The sequence below is a fragment of the Anarhichas minor genome, unplaced genomic scaffold (assembly GCF_050575085.1).
Source record: "Anarhichas minor isolate MPS153535 unplaced genomic scaffold, ASM5057508v1 ptg000026l, whole genome shotgun sequence".
In the NCBI taxonomy this organism is placed as follows: Eukaryota; Metazoa; Chordata; class Actinopteri; order Perciformes; family Anarhichadidae; genus Anarhichas; species Anarhichas minor.
Genome location: NW_027466472.1, coordinates 7,546,375 through 7,560,933, shown reverse-complemented (window position 1 = coordinate 7,560,933; position 14,559 = coordinate 7,546,375). Strand labels below are relative to the sequence as shown.

At 40.5% G+C, this 14,559-nt stretch overlaps 1 protein-coding gene across 1 annotated transcript in view; it reads left to right on the top strand.

Annotated features, from left to right (window-relative positions):
- Positions 1-12,883, top strand: part of pdgfd (platelet derived growth factor d) — a 49,849-nt gene extending 36,966 nt beyond the window's left edge. Inside the window, exons 5-7 of the mRNA XM_076100512.1 lie at positions 1,780-1,993; positions 7,745-7,962; positions 10,433-12,883. Of these exons, the coding sequence (XP_075956627.1) occupies positions 1,780-1,993; positions 7,745-7,962; positions 10,433-10,567 (567 nt within the window). The 3' untranslated portion in view covers positions 10,568-12,883. The remainder of the gene's footprint in view (positions 1-1,779; positions 1,994-7,744; positions 7,963-10,432) is intronic.
- The last annotated feature ends 1,676 nt before the right edge of the window (positions 12,884-14,559 follow it).

Sequence of the window (14,559 nt, the reverse complement as noted above, 5' to 3'; positions counted from 1 at the left end):
AACTGTTTCACATTACTGAGAAAATAGAAAGTGTGATTCATTCATTGTAACGCTGATATTCTGTTAGCGCTCAGCCTCTCGTTGGTTTGAAAGCCCTAGATGAAAACAAAAACATTTTAAACAATTTACAATTAATATTATATATTAATATACAAATTGCATCAGATGACAATATATAGTTATTTTAAAAGTAATCTAATGGAGCTTTTGTTTTACATGAACCAGAGTCATGTTTCTATAGCATGCTGCGATACTAAAATGACCATTCATACACTGAAGTCCCTTAAAGTTGTACTTCTGTTAGCTTTAATGTATCTTAGTCTCCTGACATGTTGTCATCATCAACCCTTGTGCCCTTTGATCTGTATGGAAGTCACTGCTGATTATGGCAACTGATGTCAAAGATGTAATATTCCTAAATACTATAAGCATTTGATTGCAATTGCCTCCTAGCTAGATAAATAGCCTGCAGCACGGAGCAGGAGTCACCTGGGAATCATCTGTGCACTATGCTGCTTCTTTTGTAAATGTGCTTTGTGGTGAAAAAGTAACAACATATAAAGGAAAATCACATTTAGAAGTATATGCATCATATAAGATTAACTCGTAAAAATAAAAAAATGAATTCCCTGTTTGACATTCTTTATCTTTATTGTATATTTACAATGTGCCACTGTTTCTAATCTGCATCTCAGACTACATGTTGACATTTACAAATAGGGTGAATGACTGTTTGATATAAAGTGGTGTTCAAAAGTATTGTTGCAAAATGAAGGGCACCAATAATATATATATATATATATATATATATATATATATAAACAGGAAATGGTTACCCATTCAGGAGGACTTTGTTGAATTTGCATAATAATGATTTTGTGGCAAAGTAAAGCTCACCGTTTCAAGCATGCAAAGCATGTTCAAGTTTGAATCTAACTCGGTCTCACTCCCAGGTTTGCTTATCGACTGCTGTCACTACATACAAAGAGTATTTCCATCACAGTGTACTATACTACAGACTGCAGGCTGCTTTCTTAACTTAGTCAATATCAGTCTACTCTAATATTGACATGCTGTATGAGTGCATGGAGAGTATTTATAATCACAGCAAATGCACCATTTTCAAGTGTTTTGATCACACTCCACAATACAGAGAGATACAACAGTATATTACTGTAATTTTGAGATTTTGAGAGAAAAAGCTACACTGGAGGAAGACACTGATGGTCAAGACATCGCCTTGAAAATATGTTTTCATTTCACTAAAAGCTCTGTCTGACATTTTTATGAGGGATCTCCTTAATGACCACAAGTGTTCGAGGAGTCAGAATGACCAAAAGGGACAGGTTGGTACCTCCAAATCTTCCAATGAATCCTCGGATATCTTTTTAGTGCTCGCAAAGAAAACCAATGTTCCCTTAGCTGCAGAAGAAGGGTTAGGTTTCCAAATGTCATGAAACAAATAATAATAATTCAGCATAGCCACCTGCTTCCCGACCACGCAATGCAAAACATCACAGCGACTTTGTCCCTGGCTCTCCAGTAACCCTTTCAAAGGGCTTCTATTATAGATCTGCACAAGATAATAAAAGGTGAAGGAAATAATAAACTGATTTACACATTTCCTAGAGAGTTTTGGCTCATGGTTACCCGTGGTTTCCCTAATGTGCTTTGGGTAATACTGTTTCAATGTACAATTACCAAAGTTAGAATAGGCTCAAATGAGTATAGGCTCAAATGAGAACTCCTAATTTTGCATTTATCATTTGCTCTTTGCAGGACAGTGGTGCAGGGCAGAAGCCAGCGGCAGTCACAGAGGTCCCTTTCTCATTGGAGGATTTGGACCGGACCATAGCTGCCTTTGATACTGTAGAACAGCTTATCAGATCCCTGAGCCCAGAAACCTGGAGACAGGACCTGGACAGTATCTATACTCAAACACACATACATTATAAATCCAGGGCCTATCAACTGGCAGGCAGACATAATAAAGGTAAGATGTACTTAAAATCCCCATGTTTTATAAGCCGTACATGAAACTGTCCAACAAACATATGTACATAATCTTAAACAAATGCTGTTTTGCAGAGAACTAAACCTGAAACGTACGTACACAAACCTGCATTTGCTTTTTAGTAAGACAACAATAATTTTAATTTGGCCCTAATATCACTGCTGCAAGTGGAACGTGATCACACATTACAATACAGAACTGTAATGAAGACCATGAGTAGATAGGATGAAGAGAAGAGACGGTATTGGCTATTCATTGGATGCTGTCAAAATATCAAAAATAAAGAATCGAAAATGAAAGGAAGCGCCAGTTTTGCAGCATTAAAATAGTCACAAATTGTACAAAGTAGCCCTACAATTTGGTGTCTAACCAGCAATTGCATATAAACTAAAAAAGCTCGGCTGCTATGGACGGGTAAATGCTTCATTAGAAAAATTGTGTGAGAACTAAAACAATGACCTTAAGTAGTGTCAAAAAGCTGTGTCGAGCTGCAGAGTACTTGCAGCCCCTTGTGAATAGGTTTTTTGAGTACATGAACATAGAAAACAATGCTAAATGGGGCTTTAAAGAATTCTAGTGTAGATCCTTATATTTGTAGATATACATATATATTGTTTTGGGCTTAATTACAGGGAGAAAATCGTGTAGCAGCTAAAAAACACGCTTGGTGTAGGATCATGTGGCTCAAGCAGATGCTCTTTCAGCTTCTGTACAGTGTTGTCTTGCTGTATGGATAGACATGTACAAAGAGACAGTTAACAGAAACATTGACTATTAATATGTATCATAATGTAAGACTTGGGGAAAAGATCTTAGAATGATGTTTAAGTATACAGCAAATACAAGAAACTTTTATAATGAGGCCAGCGGACTGGAAGTGACATGTTAGGTCACGGTTGTAAAGTTGATGCAGGAAGATGAGAACGCTGATGTTCTCGACTCATTTTATTGTGCTGCAGATGGTGATCCTCGACACTCTGCTGCGTTCACAGAATTCCGCTGCAGACACGGTGCAGTCGTTGTTAGCTGGTGTTATAGAGGGGAGGGGAGAGCGTGCCGCCTTGTGCTGACCACGAAAGACCCCCACAGCAGGAGGCCCATTCACACATATATTGCGGCATACATAAAACGTATTAGTGAAGGCTGTAATGACTGCAATGGAGCCACATTGTTGCCTTCTAATGAAATATAGCACAGGTGACAGCCAGTGAAAATGTGTCAATGAAGTGTTGCCTATTCAGTGGTTGAGTGCATCTCATACGCCACGTTGGTTTGTAGAAAGAATTATATAAAAAAGGTAGAAGAAGCATCTGTGTATTTTACTTTCCTGAGCTGAAAAGGAAAAGAAATAGGATTTAAAAAAGCTTTCTGATGAATTCGGGTGTGAAAGTACTTTTTGTACTTGAAAGGGATTTCTATTCGTTTTCTGGGAATATAACAGATCATCATATTATGATGCAACAACATACTGTAGCCCGACTAAGCTGTTGCATCTTCAAATGAGCAGCTTGCCCTCTAGTGGGTCTAAAAGTGAGTCAGTGACAGATTTAAGGTGAGACGGGACCAGCGTTCAAGGCAATTCTTTACTGTTAAGTCAGTGCAAACAACCTGGGGGTCACTGAGGCAATAGATTTTGTCCTTAAAATGCACAGAGATAGCGGATGTATTGGCACGAATACGCTTATTACACACACATGTCACGCCATCATGGGGGGGGGGGGGGGGGGGGGGGGGGGTGTGTGTGTGTGTGTCCACAGTATAGAAGTATTAAAGCTTGCAACAGACCCGAGTGCTTTCCACCTCGTCTCCCTCACCTGTGCCTCAGTATCTCTCTCTTGTCTTTGCACCCAAGGGCTCTCCTGCTCCTCAGTAAACAGTTGTGCTTGACAGCAAATCCATCTCTGTTTGCCAGTGCATGTGTGTGTTGGGCTGGCATTAGAAGGCTCCATATAATGGGGAGTTTGTGTGTGTTGCAGCACTACAGAAAGGTGCATAGGTGCCGCAGGTCTTTGATACACTGTACATGCGTACCTCTCTCTAATTGGAAATTCAACCAGTGCAGCGGAGCAGAAATCTGCCACAGTCAGCAGCTTAGCTTTGTTTTCATTAAGACACACACACACACACACTTAGAAGCTCACACCCACTTTTGTTCCCAAGAAGGACAGTAAGTCAAGATGCAATATTAATTGGGAAACTTTTAAGACCAAGTAAGGAACACATAAATAAGTTAACACAATTATTACAATACAAAGCCCCGACTAGAACTTTAGGGCAGAAAGAAATTGATCATTTTCACAAACACGCACAGATACAACACACTTCATGTTGGCGGCTCTGTGAGTGACAGTCGTTCTCGCAGTTTTTGCTCGCTCTCAGTCTTTCTGTCGCAGTCCCCCTGACAGGGTTCCACGCCACTGCTTTTCTGAGATTACACTCATTCCCTTCCAAGAGACACAAGCTCGATCCTGCAAGCACATACAGTACACACGCCCACACACACTCCCACACGACCTTTGCCTTCATCTCCACTCGTACGGTATGACTGAAACATTAGCAGGTAACTCACTGTGCTTTTGTACCAGCACCTTTACAACACGACATTACAAATGTGAAGACGCCTGTCATGACTCTTGATATCCTCAAAAGCATATTTAGTGTAGCAGAATGGGCTGTAGTCCGAGATGATGAGATGAATCTTTACTCCATGTTACGTCACAAGTTAGGTAAGGCAGTTGTTATTGTTCCAGTGGTCAAATGAAACATGACATTTCAACAGGTTCAAACCAGGCCGTACAGCAGAGTTCCATTATTATCAGAATAGAGTAGCAAATGATCATTAAGTTCGTTTCTCTACTATTTTCATGCAAATTTGCACATTGGTGTCAACCCAATTGTTATGTCTCCACTTATCCAAAATACAGACCAATGAATTACCCTGATTTTGTTTAAACGTGACACAGACACACTGCTTGAATCAGTTGTCCTCATTTAACCTGTTAATACTCACAAATGCAGACATAATCCAAATTTCATTCGGCCGTCTGTTCAGCGGATGTGCACACAGCAACTGTTTCAAAAGACACAATGCAGGGATTCCAGAGGAGCGTGCAAACACGAACACAACACCTCTCGCGCAAAAGCAAGGGCATACAGTAGCTTCCATTTGCTGCATTTCCTTTCTGTATGGCTATTGTATCTAATCTTGTTCGTTTTTTTGCCATGCAACTGAAAAGGCCTAAAATAAAACACATGCTGTACACATGGGCAATCTTACCACTTAGATGGAACCACAATAAATGTTGTCAATGTACCAATACTGCACCTTCTACCTTCATCCCTTCATCCCAAACCATTGATCATGAAAAGTCCTTTATTCTTGTATTGGGTCATGAAAAGCCCATTGCACTTAAATGAAGTGAAAGAATCTAGCAATGCTCTAATAACTTTGAATTAATCTTCCCTGCAAATAAACGTGTTTGAAGAATATTGCATTTGTTTAATGGGTAATGTCAGCGTCGCTTCCGAATAGAGAATGGCGCCATGATTGCAGAACAAAAGCAATTGGTGATGCTGCCACTTTAACCGTCATTTTGTGGGGACCCAGCGCAGTAGGCAGACGGCAATACTTGGGCAGCCACTCATGGTTTTGGCGCTGAATGGCTTCAGACTGGTGAATAGGCTCAGTCCACCATTACTGCCTAAAGGGCAAGCCCCATTCACTGCTCTGCTTTGTCAGATTTGAGCTTTTGGCCCAGAGGACAGTCACATTCCACTATAAAGCTGAATCAGCAATTTCTTCTTGTCATGTTTCTGCTGAGAGGTTGTTCAGTCAAAAGTAGTTTCTTCAGGTAGTGAAGCGCCAGACTGTGTCCATGTGAACATGGGAGTCGGTGCCTCCCAGGGTACTCAGGGCTGTCACTTCTGAACCTTAGGAGACCATTAACCCTCTGAACCCCAAGCAGTTTTGGGGCGTTTTGCTCCCGTCATATTTTATTCACCGTGGCCTTGTTTGTTCACTGCAATGCATACGCGTTAAAGTAAAGCACAATCACTGCTCTATTGGCTTTGTGCAATCGCCACTCTTGGTATGGACAGTGTGTCGATGATCATCCTGCTGATGACCTCGGTGAAGAGAGCAGTCAATCTGCAGCTGATTGTTGCTCTTCTTTCTTTTCTATTCTTCGTCTCATCTCTTTTATTTTTTGTCCTTCAAAACCACCTGTGGCCACTCTGGATTGCCTGCAGAATATGAGCAGACTTTGGTAATGTAATGTAATACTTTGAACAGCTTTATGTAAAGCTGAAAAAACGAGGTAATCAGATTACCAACACATTTAGTAAAAATGGGTTTTATTAGCAGGATTACAATCGTAAATAAAGAACAGGTTACCGTAAAGCAGGATGGTTTGCACAGTGTAAGGTCCATCAAGATTATTCCTTTTGCCGAGAGGATTCCCAGAGTGAAAAGACGGTTTGTAGGAATTTGAACAGCTTCAAATTTCTGGTCCAGCAAAATTTGCATGTAGGTTCATTTTATTTGTATGGGTACTGCTGCTGCTACAACGTTAAAATCCGACAACACTAATGTGCCAAATGATTGAAGTCCTTTGAAGACAGTATTGTCAGAGCTGGAAGGCAGAAATTGAACTGTACTGTGATGTTGTTTTACTTTTCTCCTTTACAAAGAAAGCAATAGCAACATTTCAGCATTTTTGGAACAGAAACTACTCAAGTTAAGGTTTGTATTGTGATACAATCGTTATTAATTGTATCACAATAACTTATTAAGTAACCCTACCAACCCTGAATAAGAGCAGTATAAAGCGTCCCACCACAAATCCTTCACTCACTCTGAATCACTAACTCGTCATTGTTCTTTAAGCCCGTCAATTCAGAACATGAATTGTCCCTCATGCTAGAACATTCAAACAAATGTTTGAGATGATTGTTCTGGCTCCCTCCTTCAGCACATTACAAATACATCTATCTCAAAATAAATGCTCACCCGCTACAGTTTGGCCTCTGGCTCTCCTTGTGCTGAGCAACAATGTGCACTTCTGTCATTCAGTCAGTTGCCTCTGGTGATAATCCTCGTGAAACATATAGAAATATAGACAGATTTTAATCAGGCTTATGGTTCTGGAGCTCCTGGTTTTATACCTTTATTTCCCATCAGCTTGTCCCATAATCCCTTTGCTTCTCTTGAAATTAGTTTCAAACCATTGCAGGATGCCAATGAACAAAGGTCCTATGTGCACAAATGAGGTGAATTTCTCCAAAGTGATGACATGCAGAAAGACTGCGGTTCATGAATTCAATCTACAATCAATTAATGGCCCTTGCTTCCTCTCATGGCCTATGCTCTCTCTTCCTGCTTTTCGGCTTATATATTCTCCCCATCTGTTCCTTTCCAGTCAATCGTTGTTGAATTGTACCATTATCGTATCGTCCCTCTCCGCCTTCAACCATTCGATCAATACTGAGCATCTTTTTTAAGTTCTTTGCTTCCCCAAGTTTCATTCTTCCGCCATTGTCTCCAACATGTCACACGTTGATATTAATGATGATACGAAGCAATAGACGAGCAATCAATCAAAACGGCTTTTTGTCTCTCTGTCCCCCTTCCCTCAGTGCAGTCCAAAATCACCACAGCAAAGAGGAAACATACATACAAGAAAAACTTAACTAATGAGTTATCTTCCGTCTTTTTTCTCGCTCGCTTTCCAGTTGATCTGAACCGTCTCTATGAAGACGTCAAGCGGTACAGCTGTACGCCTCGCAACTACTCTGTGAACCTGCGCGAGGAGCTGAAGGCCACCAATGCCGTCTTCTTCCCTCGATGTCTGCTAGTCAAACAGTGTGGAGGCAACTGTGGCTGCGGAACTCAGAACTGGAACAACGGCTGCACCTGTGAGGCCTCCAAGAAGACACTCAAATTGCACGAGGTAGGTCGTATTGAAATGAAGATACACTGGTGAAGATCTGTCAAAGCATCACTCAAATTACAAATGTAATGATATGACTGAGAAAAGGAACTTCTCTCGCTTAATAGTGATTTTAAGTATAAAAACCATTGTGAGCATAATAGTAGAGGACCTCCGACTGTGCGGAAGCATAGGTAACAATTATCAGACGTTAGGAATTAGCCACGGTCACAACCTATTTGCGGACAGGCAGTATGTAAATCATCTGTAGATATTCATACTGTGAGCATTGGCATGGAGGTTTAGATTGACTGACGCCTGATGATTGTGTTTTTGTTCTGGTCTTTCTAACCCCCTTGTCCTGCACCATCAAAATGAACCTTTTTCTAGATTAATCCGACATGAAAAGAATCTCAGTATATTTACAATTTATAGTTTTACACTCATTTGATTTCCATGGGTATCAAAGTGATGAATAAAATGACAAACGTAAGAGCTTTTAAGAAGGGGAACAAAACAATTGTGCATTTAATACCTCTGCATACTGTATGCGTCTGTGCGCAGTGGCCTTTCAATTAAAGTGACGGCATTCAATTTAGACTTAGAATTTTAGGTGCTTGGCTGAAAGGGGCTAAAAAAAATAGTGTGTGAGTGAGTGAGTGAGTGAGAAGGAGAGAGATATTGGGCGTACAGAGGCAGGCGCTGCATCAACAATGAAGCAGCAATGCAATGCACCATCAGCCTCACAAGTTCTCCTGGTTCCTCCCCTCCATTCGTTGTCTCCCGTTCGCCTCTCTCTCTAATCTCTCCATATCGGTCTCGATGCATTGTTAGCATTCTATCAGTCTCTCTGTCTCTCTGGGCTTCCATCATCCTTTCATTCTCCCCAATTCCCATTTTCAATTTATCCCTTTGCAATGCACCATTCTTGTTCTTTAAGCCCGTCATTCATTCTTTTTTCTCTCTCTTCCCTCCATTACTTTGTGTCTTTGTTCTTGTATAGCTTCATTATTGAAACATGGTCCGTAGGGCTCTCTCTCTATCTGTCTCTCTCTCTCTCTCTAGCCGTTGAAAAATCACACAATAGAAATTTTGACAAAAGTAGGATTTGGGTTGTAATTGTGCTATGTGTATGTGTGAGCATGAGAAAGGCGTGATTTTGTCACAGTATATGGTTTTGTGTTTTTGTGAGGGGTTTCCATCCTCCTCTCCTCTCCTCTCCTCTCCTCTCCTCTCAGGCAGTCAAAGACCTGTGACTGCCTCCATCTCTGACTTTACTTCTGAAGAAACACATTATTACTCACACTATTGTTTCAGTGCCTGAAAGTCCTGACATAAATCATGGGCAGCCTTGCCTTCACTGAGTTTCGGAGAACAATTTGACTGCATCAGTTGTGGAACATTTTGTACTTCCACTCCATTTTCACATTGGCAATATCACCAGCGAAACAATTTGGCCAACTGCAATAGTCAGTTATAGTGAAACACGGACTAATTCTAACTATAAAATCTATTTTATTGCACATTTAAAGACTCGGGGGAAACAGGACCTTGTAACCTCTTTTTTTCCACATAAATAATGGTCTAACTTTTGTTGAAAACCATAATATGCTAACTTTTTGACATAGTAATAAAGCATATTGTAATTATCAGTATGTATATGTGCACACTGTACTGATATTTGGTACAGTATGTTTTCTAAGGTAGTGCATACTGTTATCGTTTTGCACAGTCAGCAGTGAATCAATTGGCAACATGCCCTGGATGTCTTAGTACTGGGAAGAGCTCCAGCTCCAAGTTACCATGAAAACAAATAAGAGTGAATGACTGTTGAAATAATAGAGGACTTCCAGTGTGGTCGGTTATGATTAACGAGATGAACAGTGGACCGTTGCTTTCTATCTACCGTATTTTCCGCACTATAAGGCGCACTTAAAAGCCTTTAATTTTCTCAAAAAACGACAGTGCGCCTTGTAATCCGGAGCGCCTTATATATGGATCAATTGGTTAATTGGTTGATCCATACTGGTTGTACACGGCGCTCTGTCAAAATGTTTCAGTACGACTGGTAAACTACAAAGCCGCACCGCGGTAAACACCGGTACTGTGCTTACTCCTAGTCCAACACCACTTGTGTGTATAAAGACCCCAAAATGGCACCTTTCAAGAGACACGCTTACGACGCTATTCTATTCTATGCGCCTTATAATCCGGTGCGCCCTATATATAAAAACAGTTCTAAAATAGGCCATTCATTGAAGGTGCGCCTTATAATCCGGTGCGCTTTATAGTGCGGAAAATACGGTAATCTATATTTACATCAGCATCTCTTTATTTTCGCCACATTTCTCATGTCTGTCGAATTGGATTTATTGGGAGCCATCAACTACAATGAGTTGACAAAGTATTTTCATCACCTACCAACCAACAATCCAGGCATATTCTCACCTCCTCTCTCCTTCCTTGCTGCCTTCTTCTCTGACTCCTTTAGGTGCTGAAGTACAGCCCGGATGTCTCTCTGTATCAGCGCCATCGGAGGCCGCGGGTGCGCTGGGTCATAGATGAGATCTTCCTCACACACCATGAAAAGTGCGAGTGCGTTTGTCCCTCCCAGCCCCCTCGTTGACACGTCCAAACTGGCGCACGCATCTGGAATTGTTGGACAATTTCTCCTTTAATCTATTTTGCAACTGACTTCATATAATTGCAGCAACGCAGACACACGCAGAAAAGAAGAAGGCACCGATTGGACTGACAAACCGCTGCTTTCATTATACCCACATGACATTTGTTCTTGCAAGTAAACCTTCATCTGTCCACAGGCCGAACCTGTAAATGCATAACTGTTTCAATGTTTTCGTTGTTTCAATCAAAGTTTTTTCCTCCAATAACAAAATACGGAAGATACTTTGGACACAAAAAACAAAATACCACACTATGAAAAAATTGACATCAGTATTGTACCAAACATGCATTTACATTTTGATTTGAGGAGTTGAATGCCAACTTGATTGAATTTAAATTGAATCAACTTCAACCCCTGTGTGAACAGTTTTTTTTATTCCTATCTCATGTGTGTGTGTGTAGTGGGTTCCTTTATATTATAAAGAGCGTGTTTGTAGAAACTTAAGGCACTTATCGTGCCAGGAGCATGCTGAGATGAGTGAGCGTGAGACAGAAGGAGGGAGGGAGAGGGGTTGGACGAAGTGTAAACCACAATAACACTTTATCTTGATGTGAAATTAAGCAAACCACAACCTTACAGATCTGAATTGCACACTAACATAATGTATATTCAAGCTTCCCTTTGTCTGTCCTTCCATCCATACACTTCCTGCTCCCTTCTTTCTTTGTCACTGACTCCATCTCTCTCTTTCTACACTCACACACTTTCTCTCCCTTCATCACTCACTCTCTTAACACATAAAAAAGGAGACGTCAGATCGGGCAGCTGCGCTCTGCTCAGTTTTCTGAGCATTCCTGGCATTCCAACTGCTAACTGGAATTCTGCTAACACGGATAAAACTGTGATCGTCAGACCCTAAACACAATCTGTAAGAAGAGAGAGAGAGAGAGATGACTAGGAGAGGCGGCTGACAGAAAAGGGACAATCAAGCCGCCTATTCGTAGATCACCAGCACTTCTGGATGAGAGATGAGATAGGAGCCACTTTCAAGATACATCATAAAAGGATTGAAGCTACTTAAGCGGTTCCAATCAGCATGTTCATATATTCAGCTCGCCTGATTTTTTTTGTCAAGCTGCTTTTTTTTCCTGACAAAGATCCTGAAATGTATCACAATCTGACCCACTGCTTTATAAATCTGCAGTGGTACCACAGTGGAAAAAAAGATCTGTGGGAATTAGAGTAATGTTCTAGGTCGTGTGTGTGTGTGTGTGTCTCTGCCAGTAACAGCTCAGGAAGACGTCCTTTTGTTTAAGGGGTGGAGGGTTACCAACAGTCTGTGAGAGCTGGCAGCAGATACAAGCATGGGAATGGTCGGCATGTGACTGTGCGTGCAAGTGTGCGTTTGTGTGTCTGTGGGTGTGTGTGTGTGTGTCTGTGTGTGTGCCTAGGTAGCGAGAGTATCAAAGCAATAGAGCAAGAATTCAAAGTAACTGCTTATCTCTTCCAAATACACAACCCAGCTCTGAGAAATAAATCAGTCATCTCTCCATCATCACCTCCCATGTGTCACACGGCAGCACTTGTATGTGCCTGTGTAAGTCACAGGTATTATTTGGCAGGTGGTGGATACAAAATATCCGAAGAAATCTTAAATATATTAAAAGCGTGTCAGGTTGTGTGGTAGTCACATTTCCAAGTAGTTTACCCCAGACACACACACACACACACACACACACAATTGTTTTTAGCTATAGCTCATCTTAGAAAGCAGCCTCAGTTTTATGACAAATTTATGCATTTTGAATTCATGTGAGGGGTGTGTGTGTGTGTGTGTGTGTGTGTGTGTGTGTGCATCCTGTGTCTGCCAGTTTGCTGGCGTTATCAGCACATTCCATCGTTGCGTGCTCCAAAGTGACATTCCTCTTTTTGCTCATAACTGGTTTGTTTTCTCTTCCAGTTCTTTACATCAAAGCCACATGTATTTCAACTTCAGACATTTTAAGCCTGGTCGTGTAATTGTTTAGGTTATTGTTTTGGTATATTTACATAAATTAAGAGCGTCAAAACCACACATTGGACACATTTGGATTTCCATGCTTTGAATTTGATTCGGTCCAGAGTTTCAGCTTCCCTTCTGAGGATTGTGGGGATTGTATTGTCATATTTTCAACTCAGAGGAAAGTGGTTAGTTTAAGCAAAAACCTGCTTTGCTGTATTGAGAAACATATTCATGATGAAACTGTATGCTTTACTTCAATAATTTATTGTGTGTTTCTCTATTGTTTTAATAAAATATCAGCTGGTTTGTCATGATATATAAAGTGTTTCTAGCATTACTGCCTCCAGTGCTTTGACTTTTGTTCTCACTAAACACTGCTTTGATCAGATGTTTGACTCCACAGTGTTTTATATCCGATATGGGACGATTGCTTGTTTGATGGCGTGTAGAGTGTAATAGGAAACGTGTCATGTCTCGGTGGATACCTCCCACTGGAAAGAGAGACGTAGGGAGAAAGTGGTACGGAGGTAACTGGGTATGAACACAAGCACAGAAAGCAAGAAAAATAAAGTTTGAACAATAAGGCTGCTCTGCTGTCGCATATGTCCTCGCACACAGGTCACCATGGAAACAAGAGATGTGCTTTAATAATAATAATTATTATTTATACAGCACCTTTAAAAACAGAGTTCACAAAAAACAAGGCAATAATAACAGAAAGCTCAGTGAGACAGTTGGATACGTTAAAAATAAACTAAGAAATAAATTTATTTAAATAATAAAAGATAAATATATATATATATATATGTACATATACATGCAGTTGCATTCAGAAATGCTGTAAAGACCAAAGATCAGTGGTAGGTTAAAGAGAGGTCATAACATTGTGTCAGTCAAATGTTTCCCAATTACTCCGATTCTTTGAGTCAGCAGCCGTGCAGCCACAGGTGAAAGGTTAAGTTACCCAAGAATCAGGCTGAATTGTCACTTTACTTTTTATTGCTGAAAAATGCACTCACATCATATTAGACGGATCATGGAGATTAGACACGTCCCATGTTGACGACTTACAAGTGTCAACAACTGAACACGGTTGTTTTATTGCAGAATGTGTTGTGTGAGAGTTAAGAAGGCTGAAACTGTTTAGTCATGCTATGGGAGGCTATACTATACTGCAACGTTAGCATGCCTATGCTGACAATGTTAAGTGGGTATAATGTTAACTAAGTTCAGGACCTTTGTTTATCATGTAGCACTAAATACAAAGCACAGCTGAGGGGATTTTTTTTTGCAGGAATTTGGTCAAAAATTGGTCAAAAACCAAATGGAAACTTTGACCTGATGATAGTTCTACATGAACATTTAAGGGAGCACCAACGTTTTTATGATCTATCCAATGGGCACCATGGATATATTTAGGAAATGTAATGGCAATCCACCCAGTAGTTCTCCAGACATTTCATTTAAAAAAACAAAACAGAAATATCAACCAGATGGTTATGACTAGAGTTAAAGTAAGGGGATCACCAACGTCAGGAAGCTTTATCATTTGTTTCCATATTATTAAGCTCCAAGTTGGATAAATCAAGACATTCAAAACAGTTTGAGTTCTCCCATCATACAGCAATAACAACACGAGTGTTGAACATCAGAACGATGATGGTTCGATACTTACAAATTTACATATTTTTTGTCTTTTCTTTTCCTTTCATCTTTCCTTGTTCAATACAGACATTTTAGATGAGGATAATGATCAAAATGTATACAAAAGGAGTCATTTCTTAAATGAATACATGGCTGGCGACCCATTACTTTTCATTCAAGTCATTTTCTATACCTCTCAAGGCTGCGGCCTGTCCCAGCAGTTGCTGTGGCAACACTTCCTTTGCCGTTATCGTTACGCAGCAGCCTCTCTGGTCCATCCATCCATCCTCATCCATCTGTCCATCGCCAACTCTTTCATGAGTTATTGTAAGAGAAAGAGATTCAA